The sequence below is a fragment of the Sciurus carolinensis genome, chromosome 8 (assembly GCF_902686445.1).
Source record: "Sciurus carolinensis chromosome 8, mSciCar1.2, whole genome shotgun sequence".
Classification (NCBI taxonomy): domain Eukaryota; kingdom Metazoa; phylum Chordata; class Mammalia; order Rodentia; family Sciuridae; genus Sciurus; species Sciurus carolinensis.
Window position 1 is genome coordinate 64,989,523 of NC_062220.1, and position 21,722 is coordinate 65,011,244.

General features: G+C 37.9%; 1 protein-coding gene across 3 annotated transcripts in view; it reads right to left on the reverse strand.

The window, feature by feature from the left end:
* The window catches only part of Reln (reelin), a 461,189-nt gene extending 449,818 nt beyond the window's left edge, over positions 1 to 11,371 (reverse strand). For all 3 annotated transcript variants that reach the window (XM_047560479.1, XM_047560477.1, XM_047560476.1), the window contains exon 1: positions 10,862 to 11,371. In XM_047560479.1, coding sequence (XP_047416435.1) covers positions 10,862 to 11,087 — 226 coding nt within the window. In that variant the 5' untranslated portion in view covers positions 11,088 to 11,371. The remainder of the gene's footprint in view (positions 1 to 10,861) is intronic.
* Positions 11,372 to 21,722: the final 10,351 nt, after the last annotated feature.

Sequence of the window (21,722 nt, forward strand, 5' to 3'; positions counted from 1 at the left end):
ACAGGCTGATAACATCAAAAAGATTTCCTAAAGAATGGAATATATTACAAACAGATGAACTTCAGTGAAAATCTTTTAAAATGTTCCTTTCTAAATTTTTAATTCTCTTCTTATACTCGGGTCCTATTCAAGTCCTATTCAAGGTCTATTAGTGAAGCAAAGAACAATCTTCTATAATTCACCTTAAAATCTTAAAAAAAAAAAAAAAAAACTACATTCTCAAAATGTTAAAAATAAATTCAAACAAATTTGAAAATCACTTTTTTGTACTTTTATCATCATATTTCAAAGGCACTTTCAGATGATTATAAGTTAGATGATATATTTGCTTGTGCTTTATCTAAAAGACAATGTCTAGTCAAGAACTATGGACTTGGTGAAACTCCAGCCTTGTTTGACACAGATGTAATCTTCCTGGTTTGATTTTGCAATCTTATTTAAAGAGTCAATAACAGAATTAGCTTTTACTTTTGTTTTCTCTTTCTTGAAATTACTTAAATTGTTTATTATTTTCCTTCTCCAGAATAATCATCATTTCTAAAAATAAATGCATAGGATTATGGATTCTGGAGCAAGATGGGCTGAGAATTCCCACACAGAAGCTTTGCAATCTTAGGCAAAACACTTACCTGTGACTTGGTTTCTGCATCCATATTAGGGAGATAAAAAATACCTACCTTCAAATGTTTCTGAGAGAATTATAAGAATTACTATATGTAAGGCATTTACACCCATGCCTGGTATATATTAAGTAGTACTTTAGGATTTGCTATTATTGTAATTCATTATTCAGAAGTCTGTGAGCTGACTTCTTTCAGTTTGTATCAGTGCTTGAAACAGGACTGTGAACCCACTTTTTTAGGAACTGAGAACCAACTTTCTTATATTCCTCCATCACAAACACTAGACATATAACATTTTGCAGGATGAGGGTACAGGAAGTGTTTATAAGGAAGTGGAAAAGAACTGAAGCTATGATCATAGGATATTTCAACATTCACAACACAGTTTGCCTAAACTAAAATACTACATGTTCAGGTAAGACCAAACGTCTGTTTCCTCTGTCAATATATTACAAGCAAGAAAAATGACAAACTTGGATTTGGTCCTGGAGGCTGAGCCAGCAATAACAAACAAGGTTAAGGTTAGGCAGCTCACATTTACAACTGTGTCACACATCTATGTATTTTAAATGTCAACAGGATTTACATCTGGTGATACTGCATTTTACAGGGATAGGAGAGTCAAGAAATAAAAATTCATTGACAGACACTAACAAGCATAAATTGTCAGTACATGAGAAACTCCAGAAATTAGAAGTCAGGCATAGGTTGCCTTCTCAATGCATAACTAGAAAAGTTCACATGAAATGCACCATGATCGCCACCTGCAGAAGTAGCATACATTATGGGACATTTTGAAAAATTTTTAAAAAGATTCAATAAATTTTAATTTACTGTCAAAAGTATCTTAGAAAACATCTTAGTTCCATCAAGATTACCAAAAGTAATCCTATGAAAGGACCAGAGCAATTCAGAGCTTGATACAAGAATTGTAACTGATCTAAAAGAGAAGGTTAACTGGGTCATTTGTGTGTTTAAAATACATATTAATTATGGTTACTTAAGCTGCACATAACAGAAATATGACCTAACATGAGTAACTTTCCTTACAATACAGGAATTCCAAAAATTATTTCAAGGCTGGTATAGCTGTCTGAGGATATAAATAAAGATCCAGGATTTCTCTAAACTTCTGATCCATCACCTTTAGTATGTGGCTGTCATCCAAAAGGTTAAAAGATGACTGTATCACTTTCTAGCTGGACAAAATAGGTAAGGATACAGCAAAAAAAAAAAAAAAAAAAAGGCTTCTGAGTTTTTTTTTTAATTCCCTTTATGAATTATATCAAGAACTTCCCAAAGATTCCAATCAGTAGACTTTACATCACTGATTTACACTGTAATATCACTGAATTACATGGAGCTATAAGGAGGTCTCAAGAGATATTTTAAATTGGACACACTGTTGATCTGAATAAAATCAATTAGTAAGAGAGGGACTTTAGTGATGCCTGGGTAGATGACAATTAATATATGCCACAGAATGAGGCAGTATGAAGCCTAGAAACAGGACGATCTTCCTCTAGTATTTTCTACAGAAGAAGATGCCAACAAGACCAGCTGACATAAAATGAATTTTGGAATCTGCCATTAAGATCATCTAACTCTGTACTTCCCTTCAACCTACTAATAGTGGTCACTTTCTACCCACATCAACTTTGGTACAATGGACAGATTGTGCTAGCTACTGCTTTTATCCTGATTAGCATATTTTTTTTATTGTAAATGAACTAGACTTCCAGTTCACCCCCTGATGACTTGTGAACCTGTTTCTCCAGGCAGTCTACTAAGGCACACTCTGGGGTCTACTATCAAAATCAATCTTAGTTCCAATTCTGGCTGAAATAGGTTTGTATTTTGAAGTAATTTTACATAGGTTTGTAGAAATATATATTGTAGACAAAATATATTAAATTTATGTCTGTATTTACTTATCTTAATATCTTCTCCTAGACCTCCACCTAAACACACAAATTTTTGTTCTTATCATAACCAATCAATTCAAGAAAAATAATTAAGGAATAGGAATGTCTGACTTAGGAATTGGCTAAGTTAACAAAAGATTTGGTTGGACAAAACTATACTAATTAACTCTATTATAACTATAGGCAAGTCATATATCAGTCTTGGATGGGAAACACTTTTTCATCATTCACAGTTGGTAATACGTGTTTTTTCTACTTTTGTGACCTTCCTCAAGGAAATCAATGTAAAATTTCTCTTCAAATGTGCCCTACATTGACAAGGCACAAAATGAACAAACATGGGTGAGGAGCTGTTATCTGTATAGTCTGTCTTTATCTCAAGTAGGGCCAATGAATCAGATGATAAATACTATTAACTGCCTACTGTGTGTGTCAGGTACTTTATATGTATTGACTTTTTTAGTAACTGCCACTCTGAAATATGACAAATATTACTTCTGTATTAGAAATGAGGAAATGGGGGTTTAGGGATGTAGCTCGGTGGCAGAGTGCTTGCCTAGTATACACAAGGCCTGAGGTTTGTTCCTTAGCATCACAAATAGGAAAAAAAAAAAAAAAAAAAGTGAGGAAACAGGATCACAGAGGATAGTTAATTTTCCATAGGCACACTGCTAACAGGGCAGAGTCAGCTATGAACGAAAGTTTGTCTGCTATAAAAGCCTGACCTCTTCCTACTACACTGTTGTACCTCTCTGGACTTCTTCGGTGTGCTAAATATGAGCTCTTGCTAATGGAATCTCTGAATTTTTGAGCTGAAATAAACATTAGAACTCACATGGTACAAAACAATGAAACAGATTATGTTCAATAAAGATTATAGTACTTACCAAAGCAACACACTTTCCTCCCTGACTCCCAAGCTAGCATTCTTTGCTTTATTCCACATTGACCCCTTCCCTGATTGGTATATTAAGTGCCAGAAACCTGAAAATGGTAGCATCACTATGTTGGTAGCTACAGAACTACAATTAAGAGCTTTGCCAATGAGACCAGCAAGCCATGAGACAACGTGAGATGACGAAGACTGGCCCCCACCCATGTACTAGAAGAACCCTGGAGCTTTGACACTTCCAAGATATCTCCAAACTGAGTTGTCTTTTGGACTCCAACTAATTCAATGTGCAGTTTCTAATTTCTACAACACGTCTGCCTTATTTGTTTCCATGCACAAACTTCAGATTCTATAGCTTGGCCACATAACTGAGAGAAAGGAAAGCAGCTAACTCAGAACTAAAACAATTTCAGGGTTGAAAATTCTTCTGAGAGATTTTGTAGTGGAGGAGGAGGAGGGAACCACTTTTCTATAAAGAATAACTAACCCATAAATTGAAAAATGAGCAAATGTACATCATAGAAAGATAAAATTGATATTTTAAGAATGTATTATAAAGCCTACTTATCCACTTCAGTTATTGCAAATAGCAAATCAATATAATAGTTTATACAAATGCAGTGACATTTTTCATGTTAAAAAGGGAAAAAGGGAGTAGAGATGGTGACAAGGGGAAGCCTGAAGGGAAAAAAGATAAAGATAAAAAAAAATTAAAAGGAGCAGCAAACAATGGCACATGTCTACAATCCCAGCCACTTGGAAGGCTGAGGTGGAAGGATTTCAGGTTTGAGACCCAGCCTCAAAAAATATAATAATAAGCAACTGGGGATGTTGGTCAGTGGTAGAGCACTTGTCTAGTACGCACAGGACCATAGGGTCAACTTCTAATACCACAAAACGATGATGAGTAGGAGGAGGACAATGACAATATAAATAAAAAAGAATAGGTGTGAAGCAGAAAAGTAAATGGAAGAAGAGAGGGAAAGCAGGGGCCCATGGCATGGAATGAAAAACAGAAAAGATAATGAAAAATGAGGAAGAGAGATCAAGGGAGAGAGCAAGAACTAGGTGGAAGGAAACGCTGAGAATAGCACTGTTGGTAAACTAGCATCAAGTCCTTCTCACACCCCTTGGTTTGTACATGTCAACAATGAGAGCTATTTCAAATATGCATCAGCTCTCCTACAGTTTAGGAGTCCTTTAATCAATAAAATTGTATTTTGTTTTCAATGAAAAGTTTTGTTTTTCTATGGAAATCCGATTCAACATTAAAAGATATCCAGGGTTTTAAAAGCATACTTTGCAAAGCCTGAGATCCAATAACTATCTCTTTGTGGCACTCAAGGCTATCTAATTGTCTTACCTTTGCTGTTTGGATGATTACAGAGGCTTTGTACTTCAACATTTATTTGCACCTTTGTACAAACTCACCCATCTGCCACATATATACCCTCAAATCAATTTGCTATAGTTGGGTCCTACCACTAAAAGAAGAGGAAAAAAGTGTCTCTAAAATAGTAGAGAAGCACACATTTAAAATAATTAAGAATCCAACAGGAGCAGCATTCACTTCTTCAGAAGCTCTGCCTTCAATGAGATGGGCATGGTGAATGACATGGCAAAAATTACTCTAAGCCACACACTGACACCAAAGGAAGATCAGTTCATGGGGAATGTTCATACAGTCAAGAAATTTTTCTTAAATACGTCATTCCTGTGTTTAATCAGTCATATAGGAATTTTTTGAATGTTATTGTACTTTTTATACTCTCATTTTATTTATTTTTATGTGGTATTGAGGATCAAACCCAGTGCCTCACACATGCTAGGCGAACACTGTACTACTGAGCCACAACCCTAACCCTAGGATCTTCATATTTGAAAATTAAATCCCAAATTGTAAATACATGTTTTTAAAAATGGTTTTGTTTAAAACTGATAAGATTGCTGGGTGTGGTAGTGCACGCCTACAATCCCAGCACAAGGAGGCTGAGGCAGAAGGATCACAAGTTCAAGGTCAGCCTCGGCAAACCTGTCTCAAACTAAAATACAATTTTAAAAGGTCTGTGGGTGTAGCTCAGTGGTAAAGCACTTCTGGGTATCAGTATTTGTACTGATACTACTAATAATAAATAAATTGATGAGATAAAAATGGTATGATTCGGTTATTTTTTAATGACTCTTAAATCAGGTGGAGGGAATGGATTAACAACCCCAGTGTTTCTTGAAACACAAATTATATAAATGCATTTCCTTTTCTGTGAATGATATGTCATTACTCAGACATAGCACAAACCACTGTTCACTCTGTTCATAGTGAACCTACCATTCCAATCTAATGCACCACATTCCTTCTTCTCCTAATGCAGTGTAAGGCAATACACTGTTTCTATTTCCATAAGACTAAGAACTTTATATTTTTGTTTTGAGTATATGTAAAAATTTTTTAAATGTAAATATCCAAAATATACTGGTCACTCAATTTTTGTTTTCCAAATGCAAAAGCTATTTTAAATAAAAGGGTTATTATATCAGCAACTATTTATAAAGATTTAAAGACATACTAAATTTCAAAGTAGCATTTTAAATAATCAGAAAAATAATCAAACAATTGTAGCTTAATATGCAAACTCTCCTAAATAATTCATGACATAAGACTCCCAGATCATTCTATAAAGTTTACCAATTCTCAAGAGGAAGATAGATTTTTAGATATTTTCTACTGAATAAAATTAATTTCTGGAGAATTTAAAATAATATTGACTTCAAAAATCTTATTAAACTATCCATCAATTTCAGTTTATCTTTAAAAAGAAAATGTATTCGAATAAGATAGTTCTGTTTAAGAAAAGTATACTCATGACTGCAATAAACTGCTCCATTTTATTCTTTAATATTTTAATGAAAATTAAAATATTATTAAAAATAAAGTTCACAAAAGTTGGAAGGAAGCATTTTAATTAAATGATTTCTAGTACTGTAGTACTACGAATGAAGTAAAAAATTGTGCTTCAATAAGATGTTTTGAATTAAGATTCTGAAGACCTAGTTTAAGACTAGAATTGGAACAGAGAGAGAATATAAATTACATGAGGCAAGATTTATGATTTCAGAAACAATCCGAACCACATCAGTAAAATATGTTTGGAATAAATTGTACAGAGTAAGATGAAATATGTGACAAGTAGAGCAAAATGCTTTAAAATGCCCAATTTTCATAGTCATATAGCAGCTGGACACCTCTGCAGTTCACTTATAAACTGCACTTGACAAATAATTCTAACAATTTAAATATGGTGATTCCAGAATGTAAAATATATAAAGGACAAACAACTATATCTGATCAACATCTGAACATCTGATCAACAGTAGCTATTTTAGCCATAGCAGATTAATTTAATTCAAATAATAAAATTATTCCTTTGAAAGCAATTAAATCTGGAGTATATTTTCAAAAATATGTCTGACATAGATATCACTCCTGTATTTGAAAGGTCATTACATTGGTCTTCCTTTGAACAGTGATTTTTGAAACAGCAACCAGTTGATTTCAGAACATATGTAAAGAACCCTTAATCCTCATTCTAATTATGCCTTTTTAAAGGTAAATGTTCAGTTTTCGCAGTAGGAAAATTATTGCCCTCCCCTGCCCACATTTTTTTTTTTTAAATAATGGAGTGAAAATGTAGAATAAAAGGACTACTGATATTGTTGCTAGATTTACAAAATACAATAAAATCTCTCTTTTAAAGCACAATGCCATATCACCAATTCAGTTCAGCTCAAGACATCATTTTCCCTTTCAGTCACTATTTCAAAGCATATTGCTCACTGTTAATGAATACTCGCCACACTTTATGCAATGGTAGTGACAAGGATTCTAGACCATGTGGATATTCTACTAAACTGTCTCACCAAAGCTCAAGTATTTGGGTAGATTCGTTTACCGATGTTTGGCTTTCAGACACAATGATTTTCTAAGGAATGACCTCTCCTTTCTGATGGTGACTGAGTAAAGTCCTTCTTGAGAGAGGGTGGTCCTTATTGAAATGGTTTCAGGGGTTTTCTATCACAAAATATATGCCTCCTCAGTGATACCAACGATATCTTTTTTAAGCAAAAAGAAGAAAAACATCATTCTAGTTTTCAAGTAAAACCATGGAAGAATTTAACACTGACGAGTCACATTCACTACAGACTAATTGGAGGCCAGGAAGAGGAACTGCAAAGAAAAATGGCAGGTATAGACCTGAGGGTGCAGGTGAGGAAGAGGGATTGCCACGGGAGATGGAGGGTACAGGCTTCAACCCAACCCTCCCCCTTCACAATACTGAGCTGTTCCCTAGGAGAGAAACAGTGCATGGGGCACTTCTGGGAAAGAGAAATGGCTACCTAACTGGATGGTCCAGGTTTTTGTTTCCTATATTCTCATCACTTGCAACTTTCTGGGGAAAAAGAAAAAAAATTCTGGTTTGGAGCCTGGAAACCACATTGGAGAAATTGAGCTGTTAGGATTTGTGTCCCCCAAAATGCCAAGTGGCCTTTCTAATTCAACATGATATACATGATACTTCTTGAGTTCCTACCTTGTGGTATATTCATGGAAAGATACCATAGTTCATCATAAGTAACAATGCCCACAAGAAAGTCATATACAACAGAATTTAACAGAGACAGGAAAATGAAAAGAGATACCAAATGATACCATTTCATTAACAAAGGAAGAGTTCATTAGATGTATCCACATAGTTGACAGAGCAACCGAAATTGCAAATAGATGGATATATTACTTAACGTTTGAAATTTGTGCTAATTCTGTTAGACTAACAAACTTCACATTCTTTAGTACTATATTTTTGTCTTTGTGTCAAAGATTTCTTACAGAAATCTTTAAATAAATGGGACCTACAATTTTGAACCATTTTTATTCTAGATTGTCACACAGACCATGTCCCAGAGGGTAGCCAACTGATCTATGATAATGGCCTATATTAGGTGCTGTTGTATCCACCACTTCTATCTCAGTGCATTCCTTCTAGTAAAAAAAAAAAAAGGCTCACAACCATCAATTCTCCACCCAAAATACCATTCATCCAAATGCTCAGCTTAATGGAAATTATAGATAGGACTGATTTTTCCAGGATAACTGCTACATTTAAAAGATTAAGAAAGTTAGAAATCAATTTTCAAGCTAACATTTTACAGATTTCTTAGCTTAAGTAGATTTTTTTGGCCAAATGGCCTTCCATTTTTGTCACATACTGAAATGAGCTAACCATAACCGTATATTAGGTTAAGTTTTCCTATCAGCAAGTCAATTCTTATAGATGCTATATAATTAATTTTTAAAATTAATTTCCAAAAGTCTAAAAGTAAGAGTCACATTGGCATTATTTCATTTTTAAACAATTTCTTCTAACCTTTAGAATATTTTACAGGAAAAACTCTTACTGAAGGCCTGCAGCTACCAACAGTTCCAAAATCTAAATGCTTGATGAAGCAGGTAACAGGTATTTAAAATTTGACATTATTTTCAAAGTTAATAATAATTTGACCTTTCAACTTAATGAAATTTCTCTACTTATTTTATTGGCAGAAAAGAGGTAGAAATTGGGACCCTCCCCCCAAGAATATCCTATTTTAAGTATTATTCTTACTCTATAACATAGGCTCTTTATCAGACTTAAGGATATGATTACAGTAACTCTTAAGTTCATTTGCTAACTCAAGACTAAAATCAAAGGCTATAGCATATTTTGATGCTTTTATTCAGTTTTATATACTCGTACTCTACAAAGGATGCTAAAAACAGGAAAAAAAAATAAGGCTTTGTATCATCACACTGTCTTCCATCACATCCTGACAATCGTTCCTTTTACACTAGCCCTAGTTCAGTGACCTGTCACTCTCACTTACAAGTAATAACAGGCAAACACCTTTGCTAAGGGTCACACTAAGTGAGGACTGGCTCAATCAGTCTTCAAGTTAGGTCTGGTTTGCCATCATGTTGGCTGGTCCTTCAATTTAAAGATTTCCATGACCATAAAAAAGCACTAGATGTTTCTTGGGAAGACAGTGCAATAATCACTTTTATGAAAGATAAGGCTAGTTACAGAGAATTTTCCAAAATTAACTCTAAAATTCCACACACAAGGTTGACACCATGCCACAGGAAATTGCAAAAGTACTGTTGTAAATCTCAAGGAAGCATTTATTTAGGTTAAAATTTTAAACTAGATATTTTTTTTAAAAAAAATAGAAAACTCTAAAGGATTTTTATAATTTTTACATGCATGTCTATCTGACATTCCAGCGCCCCACAGATTACCTTCTGCCATGTCAATACCTGTTAGCTTATTAGGAAAAGAAACTATGACAAGATCTTACTAGATGATAGTTTCTATTTGGTTGGGCATAAGTACTTTTGCATTGAAATTCTAATTAAATAGTGCCTGTCACTACTTAAAAGCTCCATAGAAGTGAAATGTTCAGAAGCCCCAGAGAAAATAGTATTTTTGTTTTTCCTCAACTTGTAGCTTAAAATATTAAAAATACATACACTACATGAAATTGCATTTCTTGGATGTAAATGCTACTTCTTCAATAATGTTTCACCTTGATGAAGGACTGCATAATGATCCCTTTTAAAAAGGGATCCTCTTTTTATAAGGGGCTTCCAGCCCCTACCTGGAAAATAAAGCTGCTTAGATAAAAGACAAAGTCATTAACAGACATCAAAAAGACAATGCTAACAAGAAGCACCATGTTAAAAGAGAGAAATCAGAAAAAAATCATCAATTACTGACATTTTAAACGACACTTGAAGAAGAATAGAGCTGGAAGCAGCCGCTCCATTTCAGGAGGGCTGTTTGACACTGAATGGAACTAGAGGGAATCCTGGCTGTTGAGGAGCCAGAACTTCGAAGAGGGCAGGCGGGTGACATGGGGCAGCCACAGCCCGGGACGCTTCAACCTGTCACCAGCCTGTCGGCAAAGAACAGTGACAGCCTCAACGCCACCCCAGAACCCACGAGAGGGCACAAGGAGCAGGACAAAGGTCTGAAACCCAAGTAATAGGGTTAAGAAAGGAAGATGTGCAGGTTCACTCAACGTTTCAGCTGCAAGAATGAAGAGTGAGGGGGAAAGACATCAGCCCCCACTAATTCTCAGGCGTTCGGCACAAACACCAGCTCATTAAGAAGAGATGTGTTAGGGGAGTGTGTAAGGGGTGGAGAATAAAGCCCAACTCAAGGCTCCAATCTCCACTAACTTTGTTCTCTATCCCCCAACAGAGCGCAACGCTTGGGTAAGGGCTGTCATGGTTCTTGTTGAAATGGCCCCTCCGAAGGAGGAAGGGGATAAAAAGCTGCGCTCGCGAGCGAACTGGGCGGCGGAGAGCGCGAAGATGCTGTGGTACCTACCATGGTATTCCTGTCCCGGTACGTAGTAGGTGGGGTTGCCCGCAATGTGCAGGGAAATGAGCACCTCGCCCTGCTCCCCATCCCCTTCCAGCTCCCCGTGGTGGGTACACAGGAAAAAGAAGGGCGAAAAGCGAGGGTAATAGCCCACCGCCGCACGCGCCCTCAGCGTCGCCCCCAACAACACTGCCAGGAGGAAAGTCCGCGGGGCCCAGCAACTGCGCTCCATGCCGCCGCCGCCGCCGCCGCCGCCGCGCGCCCCTCGCGCCGCTCGCTCATCCAGTTTTGGAGACGCCGGGACCGAGGAGCCACGCGGAGGAAAGGCGAGAAAGCGGCGGACGGGAGCAGAGCGGGTTGGGGACAAGAGCCCCGCCGGGAAGTTCACGGGAGACGGTGGCTCCCAAAGTTACTTTGAGCCGCGGGAGCGCGGGGCTGGGACTGCTGGCGCCGAAAGCGCGTCGTCCCGCCGCCTCCGTGCGCCGCCGCCGCCGCCGCCGCCTCTGCGCGACGCCCCTCGGCCAGGCCTGGGAAAGCGCCCGCCCCCCTCCACACCTTCTTAAAGCCCCGGGCGCCGAGTCCCCCCCGCCACCGCCACACGTGTCCCGGTCGCTCCCCCGCCCCCGCGCGCCGCCCAGCGCGCGCGCACCCGCCCGTCCCCCGCCCCCTCGGGCTCTCTCGGCAACACCTAGTGAGGCACGGGACGCTTGCCTCCCTGGAGCCCCGGGCCCGCGCCCAGTTAGCAAACGGAAGGGCAGGGAGGGGCACAAGCCCGGACGTGGGGCGCTGTCGGGGCCACTGAGCCCGCGAATCTACTGTGAGTGATGTGAAAGCCCCCGGGAAAGGAAACCTCCTGCCCAGCTGTTCTAAAGAGCAAAAGGAGGCGGGCAGCCTCTATGGACCTTAGATTTCCCTCTTTTTTTTCTGGGAGGATGCGCAAGGGAAGAAGAGGGGCGGAAGGGACGGTGGTAGCGCGGGTTCTTTGTCTGTGCCGGCTGCGCCCTGCGCCCCTCGGGGCACGCCGCCTAGCAGCCCGGACAATCCGCACTTGGTCTCGGGATCCGCCCGCGGCCCGGAACCGCGAGGGCCCCCATCGCTCCCTTCCCAGCCAGACCTCGCGTCCCTCCCGCTGTCCCCCGCCCAGCTCATCGCTGCAGCAACAGAGCCTCATCTGTAGCCGGATTTAAAATGAGATTAAGCGAAAGCGGAATTGGCAGTCTCGAGTGGTGCCTGGAAATGGTGATTTGTGCTGCTTGGGTGTAGGGAATTGTGAGGCACGAAGGGCTGGCGGAGCTCAGACCCGACAGGCACTCTTCGCTGGACTGTTATTCATTGCTACTGGTTTCTTCAGGCGGAGATGGGTGTAATAATTTTTTAAGTCCATATTTATTTCCTTTAAATGTCAGTTATGGCCAATGTTCCTGAAATGGGGGGAGGGGAAGGCATTCAGGGGAGCTGCTGACGGCAGTGATGAAGCGGGTAGTAATGAGCTGCCGCACACGAGACTGCGGGAAGTGAAATCATCCATAAGCACGTTTTTAACAGAGGACGGCTGGCAGGAGCCCTGCGGCATCCGGAGATGGGGAAGTGGGGTTGCCAGGTTTTAATGCTTCTCCCCACCCACCCTGGGCTTGCCACCAAGCCCAGATAAACCCGCGTGTACAGAAATGAGGAGACTATGAAATTGTCTTTGCCTGAAATTGGGGCGGGGTGGGTGGGTGTAAAGCAGGGTCCAGGGAAAGACCTCTGTAGTCACTTTGTTGCAAAAGGAAGGATTATGTTTCTTCCTCTTACCCAAGCCGAGTTTAGACAGGTAGAAAGGGGCCACTCATAGCGGTTTACTGGTCTCCCATACTTCAAAATCCCCACTGGTTCAATGCTATCTATCGATCGATCTATATACACATATGTGATGTAATGCTAAGTCATTACACTGTAGCTCTGTGCTGGACACAAGCTATAGACAGGAATAAATGAGGTTAAGGACCTATAGCCTAACACCACCTAAAGAGGCAAAAAAAAATTATCCCCATTTCACAAGGGAGGGAACGAAAAGGTTAATAACTTGCTCCAAATCCGTGACAAAACCTGAATGCAAGGCAGCTGGGCAGGTTCCAAAGGCTCTGGCCCTGCCACTGTCTACAACCCTAGCTAGAGGCGAAGTACCACCAATACTTGTCTTGTGGTAGAGCAAAATGTTGCTTCCAGATCTCAGTGTCCTGACCCTCATTTCCCACTACAGTCTTAGGTCTCTGAGAGACCTTTCCTGATCCCCCATCCTAAATTAGGTTTTCTAGAGCTGCACCAACCAATAGAGTAGGCCCTAGCCGTAGGCAAATATATAAATTATATTTAAAATTAAGTTCCTCCGTCACATTAGCAACATTTCAAGTATACAATATGTACCCAATAGCTACATTTGGCTAATAGGTACTGTATCAGACAATACAGACTCAAACTATGTCCATCACTGCAGAAGTTCTATCAAACAGCACTGTTCTATACTGAAATGATGAATGAATGCTTGGTTGCTAATGCATTCAATCAACCAATATTTATCAAACACCTCCTGTGTGTGAAAATGCTAAAAGAAATGGATGAATTGTAGATTATGTAGAAGGAAATGAGGGGGGGGGTAATGAAAAATGGTGGAATGGGGCAGACATCATTACCCTGTGTACATGTATGATTACACAAATGGTATGACTCTACATCATGGACAACTGTAGAAATGAAATGATGTACCCCATTTGTGTACAATGACTCCAAATGCAGTCTGTAAAAAAATTTTTTTAAATAATTAAATTAAACTAAAAAAATGATTAAAAAATGATAAAAGAAAAGGGCAGAGCAGTGAATATACTTAATATTGAGCCTGTCACCATGGAGTTTACAAGCTAGTGTTGGGGACAGATAGTAAACTCATAGAATAGACAAGAGAATTTCTGATGCTGGTAAATGCTATGAAGAAATAAAACAAGATGATGGTGGTAGAGTACAGGGCAGGAATGCTACCTTAGATTGACAAGTTGAGAAAAGCCTCTCTGGAAGAGTGAAATGGGAGCCAAAACTGCACTTATCTAGAAGAGCCCACCCTGTGGACCTGTGGGGGAGAAAGAGAAGATAGAATTATGAAGGCCCTAAAGCAGCACCACGTCTGGAATGTTCTATGCTCAGGAATTGCAGCAGGAAAAGGGAAGAGTGGTATGGAATGAGCCCAGAGAAGCAGCAAAAACTAGAGCACATAAGGTGATGGGGAGATTTGAATGGGCAAGTGACAATCGGAATGAATCAAAAGGATAGAAAGTCAAAATACCTAAAAAGTTTGAGAAAAAAATTATAAGGGCTGGGGTTATGGTTCAGTGGTAGAGCACTTGCTTAGCATGTGAGGCACTGCGTTTGATTCTTAGCACCACATATAAATAAATGAGTAAAAATAAAGGTCCTTCAACATCTAAAAAAAATATTTTAAAAAATTATAAGTTTTCTCCAGGGTTTAAATACCTAACATATCGTCTTAAGGTAATTGTCTATAGCAGTTTCTAGGTAGTATCAAAGTACACTCACTCACTGTTTACTCAAAAAACATTAACTGACCAACTATTACATGCAACATACTGTGTTAGGCACAGGGGGAAGACAGTTCCTGCTCCATGAAGCTTACATTTCAGTGAGAGGGAAAGACCTTAACATCAATTACTATGGTCAATTACGGAGTTATAAAAGTGATATGTGCTGTAAAGGGAAATAAAAAGTGACAGAAAAGAAAAGGGCAGTAGAAGCTTAACTGAGGAAGAGGTTGAAGTGAGGATCTATAAGGATTTAGTCTGATAAAATGGTGGGAAGGAGGAAAAAATTATTTCAGGCCAAAGCACCTTTGTGTAAGAAGGTATCCATATGAAAAGGAAAGCGCATATTCAAGACTTACACAAAGATCAGTGCAGCTGGAGACTGGCCCAGCCAGGTTATTAGCACAGGCTGTGCCCAAACTGAGCAGGGCCTGTCTGTGCCAGAACTAAAAGGAAAGAGATGTGTTGAAGATGATGCACACACTCAGGTTTTTAGTTCTGTGCCTCCTTTCCCAGTGCTGTAGATCTAGCTTTTAATACTGCTCAGCCTTTTGCAGTTGAAGAAATTGTTGCTGCTGGACAAGCTATTTTTGAAAATACTTTTTGTTCTTTAAGTAAACTTTTAAATTACGTATACCATTTGCATGAAAAAAAAGCGAACAAATCTCACATGTACAGAAAAAAGAAATGGAGCCCTGGATGTAAGTAACATCCAGGGAACGTTAGGTTCCAGTCCCCATGACCCCTTTGAACAAGTGCTCATCCCCAAGGGATGGTGGGGATTTTTAAAAAGAACTTACCTTGTCTTTGGGGTGTTATTTTTGTCTGTTTCCAAATTTATATAAATGGAATTATACAATATATTTGACTTTATATATGGTTTCTTTGACTCAAAACCATGGTTTTGAGAATCATTTGTATTTTTGCATATAGTAAGAGTTTGTGCATTCTTATTAATATGCAGTATATGGGCATATGGGCAAATCACTATTAACTAATTATTAATGAAAATTTATTCTATTTTCAGTGTGGAAGCATTTTCAAATTGACTGTTGTTAAGTATAAACTATGTGGTTAAAAACACTTTGACACATGTTTTTTGATGGCTATATGAATACGTTTCATTTAGGAAAGGGAGTATTAGCCCATGGGACAGGGAAAACCTCTTTTAATACTAGTTTAACAGAACTAGTGAGAAACATAAGTCCTTAGAGGTCAAAACTGAAGTGAAAGCAGGAATTCAGAGATAAACAATGAGTATCCAACCCACCCAGCACTTTGAGACATCTGCCCACTTCAATAGCCCTTGAATTTCCACTTTGATGACCATATGGTGTGTGGGAACATGAGATAAAGCTTAGGGTCCACCCTAAGTGGGAAGAAAGATAGGACTGTGCTACTCAAAGTATGGTTTGCAGATCAGTCTACAAACTATCTACTGCCAGTCCATGTTGAGATATGTACAGAAATTAAGGGACTTTAGACACTTTTATAGTGTACTAAGTGTCTGTGATAGAGTACAGAAAGTTTGCATAACACCATGATAGGAACTCCATGCATAAAGCTATGACCCATTCCCAAATAGCTAGACCCTCAATGTAAAGGTAAACTAGGGGGAAAAAAAATAATATATATATATATATATAATATGTGTGTGTATTATACATATATACACACACATAAACATACTCGTCCCCCTCATTTGTCTGATTCTTGACAGAGGGTAGTGATGTCAGGAATCCCACCAAATATGAAACTACAATCTGGCTCTCAAGAGTTTCTGACCCAACGAATGTTTCCTTTTACATGTGAAAATTAGAGTAAAATAAAGGAAAGAAGGCGGTAATAAGGGGAATCAGATATCATAAATATATAGGGAAGATCAGTGGAGTAAAAGGTAGAGAATGAGGAGGAGGAAGGAAGGATGGGAAAAGGGAGAAATCATGGAACGCATTTAACAAAATCATGTTATGTGCATATATAAATGTACCAAAGGCAAATTCACCTTTATGTTTATGTAGAAAGTACCAATCAAAAATAAATAAAGGAGCAAAAGGAAGATCATTCAAGTAGAAAAAGGAGAACAGGAGAAGGGAGCAAGGGAGCAAAGTTGGGGAGGAATGGGGATTGAAATAGAATTCCTTGCATGTATGATTTTGTCAGAATGAACCCAACTTCTGTGCATGACTATAATATTCAAAAAATTAAACAAAAAAGTCGTTGCTGACCCAAATTCATACTTCTGTTTCATTTGAAAAACCTCAAGCCAAAGTTAATTTTAAAGTGGTCTTGGATGAAAAGTGTTCCAAGACAGAACCAAATCCAGATCATCTCCAGGAAGGAAAAACAACAAACACTCTGTTAAGTCAGGCTTCAAAGAATTCCATCAGATGAAGACTCAAGGACCATGTTCACAATGAAAAAGTCACTAATGTAGTAAGAAAGCAGAACCTTGTGAATAATCATAAACAATAAATAGAATCAGATTACAAAGATTTTAGACTTTGGAATTATCAGCAATATGTGGTATTTAATACATTCAGAAAATTTTAAGAATATTTCAAAAATATAACTAAGAATAAATGACTATCAAGAATGACCAGGTATTAGGCCTGGTGCTGTGGCTCAGTGGTGGAGGGCTTGCCTAGCATGTGTGAGACACTGGGTTTGATCCTCAGCACTGCATATAAATGAATAAAATAAAGGTCCAATGATGACTAAAATTATGTGTTTATATATATGTATATATAAATAAATAAAGACCATCAGCATCTAAAAACATATATATTTAAAAAAACAAAACAAAACAGAATGATCAGTTATTGCTGGATGTGGTGGCACACGCCTGTAATCCCAGTGGCTTAGGAGGCTGAGGCAGGGGATTGGGAGTTCAAAGCTAGCCTCAGCAAAAGTGAGGCGCTAAGCAACGCAGTGAGACCCTGTCTCTAAATAAAATACAAAATAGGGCTGGGGATGTGGCTCAGTGTTTGTGTGGCCCTGAGTTCAATCCCTGGTACCTGCCACCGCCCCCAAAAAAGAATGACCATGTATTTCCAAAATGAAAATTTAAAATTCTAAGGACAGAGACATCTGCTTCTGACAGTATGAATTACTACATCTTCTGGGAGACCTTCTTCCTGCAAGACAACTAGATTCATCATTAAGCTCAATTTTCTAGGATCATTTGGCTTATATAAAGTAAAGGGGATCACTAAGAAATCAGGAAATTTAACAAAGGAACTAACTACTAGCTATGTAATTTGTACAAAAGACAAACATGCAGGCCTTTGTTCAAAAAGTCCAGGTCCATTAAAGGTATGCGTGTGCACACATATGCGCATCAATCGTAAAGGAAGGCCAGAACAGTACATGTAGCGGATACGTATGAGTGTAAGTTTGCCGTTATGTGGAAACAATATATGGCAGCTGGCATTGCAGGTCAAAAGAGGAAACAATGGGCTTTCCAGTAAATGTTCTAAGGCAAATTGTACAAAAAATAATAAAATTGGACCTCTCTCTCCCAACTAGGGTCACAGACAAGTATTGGTTCTTTCACTTTCATGAACCTCTTCCATGGCCCTGAGAGAGGCTTAGAAATGGCTGCACAGGGCTGGGGCTGTAGCTCAGTGGTAGAGTGCTTGCCTAGAATGTGTGAGGCACTGGCTTCGACCCTCAGCTCCACATAAAAATAAACAGATAAAGATACTGTGTCCGTCTACAACTAAAAAGAATTCATTTACAAAAAAAGATATAGCTACACATGGTCACAGGTATTTGTTAAATTTGTAAAGTAAGATATTTTGACTACACTATCCCTTTCTATGCTAACTACTCCTCCAGCCCTTTTTTGTGTGGACTGTGAAACTCTCCTTAGAGTGTGAACTTTTCTTTCTTTTTCTTCCCTTTTTTTCATTTTTTTGCTTTGAAAGATTAGAGAGAAGTTGATTTGGAGATTCACTGAGTTTAGTTGGATATTTTTGAGTGGTTTACAGTCAGTTTATGTTTACTTACACTAGTAAAAGAATCACTTCTAGAAATGACTGCCATGAACATTTACATAGAAGTATTTGTGCAGATTCTTTTCTCTTGGTTAGATATTTAGGAGTGAAATACTTGGGAACAAAGTTTCTTAACTTTGTGCGAGGAGCTCTTTGGCAGTCTGAAGAGGGCTATGGAGCTCTTCTGAGGATAATGTTTAAACATTTTTAATGCCTTTATGTAAAATATGTAGAATTACAAAGAAAATTATATTGAAATATAGCTAGTATCAGCCTGCTAAGAACATATAATATAGTAATATATGCTTTATTAACCCATTAAATAAGTTATAGTAGCAAAATTAGCAAATAATAAGTTCAGCATTATAATGATATGTCTGTATTTTGACTTCTATCAATCATAATGTAATATGGACATGTCTGTGATTTCTACTGATGATAGAAACATACTGTTTTGGTCAGTAGCCTACTTTATAATTAGAGGAAATGCTAAATTTCTGCAAAAGATTAATGAAAATTCCGTTTCAGAGATTTCCCTCAACCCCTACCAGATTCTCAACCTGTTAAGGACTTGAAATAGAGTGTTATACTGTAGTAAAAATGAAGAAAAGTTATTCAACATGAATGAATCTCAATGTTCAGTTTAAAAGGCAAGTTGAAGAAGGAAATATACACTATTACCTCACTTCTGTAAAACTCAGATACATATTAAATTACACTGTTGTTTAGGCATTCATACATGTATAGTGAAGTATGAAAAAATGTATGGGAATGACAAGTACCCATAGGAGAGAGAAAGAGGAATTTGCTAGTGAGGGATTCAAGGAACCTCAACTTACTTGTAACAACATATTTCTTAAACAGACTGGTAGATTTGCAGGTGTTTGTCATAAGTCATTTTATATATTTATGCTTTCTGTTTCCAATGTATTGGCATGCATATGAAATATTTCATAATACATTTATAAAAGAATGAATTAACCATTTTTTAAATTTGTTCTAATTGTTTATACATGACAACAGAATGCATTTTGACACATTGTACACAAATGAAGCATAACCTCTCATTCCTCTGGCTGTATATGGGGCTCAGTGTAGAATTAACCAACAGTGTAGAATTAACCCCTTTAAAACATGTAATTAAAGAAAAATTATTACCACTACTTAATTATAAATTATTATATCCAAAAATAAATGCTCAAAATATAACTATAGTACTATATACTATGCTATACTCAAAATTGTGGAATTAAAAAAATGAAAATATAGTGACTTTTTTTCCTCACATTCCCAATTGAGTTGAATTTTTCCCAAGGCAATCTGGGTAATTTTTAAAGCTACCTTCAAAAAACTTTATGTATATTATACATAATTATATATGATCTTATGAAAATATGTACTTATAAAATATTTATATATTTATTTGTAACAATACATTTTTTAACATTTATTTTTATTGTAAACAAATGGGATACATATTGTTTCTCTGTATATGAAGTAGAGGCATACCATTTGGGTAATCATACATTTACATAGGGTAATGGTGTTTGATTCATTCTGTTATTTTTTTCCTTTCCCCCACCCCTCCCACCCCTCTTTTCACTCTATATACTCCCTCCTTCCTCCATTCTTGCCCCCCTCCCACCCCCCATTATGTGTCATTATCCATTTATCAGTGAGATCATTCGTCCTTTAGTTTTTTGAGATTGGCTTATCTCACTTAGCATGGTATTCTCCAATTTCATCCATTTGCCTGCAAATGCCATAATTTTATTCTTCTTTATGGCTGAGTAATATTCCATTGTATATATATACCACAGTTTCTTTATTCATTCATCAATTGAAGGGCATCTAGGTTGGTTCCACAATCTAGCTATTGTGAATTGAGAGCTATGAACATTGATGTGGCTGCATCACTGTAGTATGCTGATTTTTAGTCCTTTGGTTATAGGCCAAGGAGTGGGATAGCTGGGTCAAATGGTGGTTCCATTCCAAGTTTTCTAAGGAATCTCCACACTGCTTTCCAGAGTGGCTGCACTAATTTGCAGCCCCACCAGCAATGTATAAGTGTACCTTTTTCCCCACATCCTCGCCAACACCTATTGTTGCTTGTAACAATACATTTTTATAAAAATATATAAATATGTATATATATTTTCATATCAGTATTGGACCCAGCATGCTTTACCACTGAACTACATTCCTAGCCCTTATTATTATTATTTCTTTTTGAGACAGGGTCTCACCAAGTTACTTAGGGGCCTCATTAAGTTGTTGAGGCTGGCCTCAAACTTAGAATCCTCCTGCCTCAGCCTTGTGAGTCACTGGGACTACAGGTGTACATCACCACACCTAGCCTTCAAAGATATTTAATTTCATTCTCTTTATGTTTTCTTTTACTTTCCCATTATTTCGACTTCTTGGATTTTTCTCAGTAACTTTTTAATTTTATTACACTATTATTTGTAGGTTGGAGTTGACAGAACATTTTTGTTGTAACCACTGGACACCATTACTCAGTTTAATCAGACACTGATTAGGTTTATCAGTTATTTATTGATTAGAATAACAGACACTTTACAGAAGAAATATGATCAACAAATACATGAAAAAATGTTCACCATCTCTAGCAATAAGAGAAATGCAAATTAAAACTACAGTGAGATTTCATCTCACTTCAGTCAGAATGGCAATTATCCAGAAAACAAGTAACTATGAATGTTGCCAAAGATGTGGGGAAAAAGGCACACTCATACATTGCTGGTGGGACTGCACATTGGTGCAACCACTCTGGAAAGCAGTATGGAAATTCCTCAGAAAACTTGGAACAGAACCACCATTTGACCCAGTTATCCCCGTCCTTGGTATATATCCAAAAGAACTGAAATCAGCATACTGAGCTATACAGGCACTTTGATGTTTATAGCATCACAATTCACAATAGTTAAACTATGGAACCAACCTAGATGCCCTTCAACAGATGAACTGAAAAGAAATTGTGGTATACATACACAATGAATTATTACTCACCCATAAAGAAAAATGATTTTATGACATTTGACAGCAAATGGATGGATATGGAGACTATCATGCTAAGTGAAATAAGCCAGTCCCCAAAAGCCCCAAATGTTTTCTCTGATATGTAGAATCTAACACACAATAAGGGGGATGCTGAATAGAAGAATGGAAGTTCAGTAAATTAGACCATGGGAAATGGAGGGAAGGGAGAGCAGATGGGAAAGAGTGTGGAATGAATCTGACATAATTTTCCCATGTACATATCTGAAAACAACACAGTGA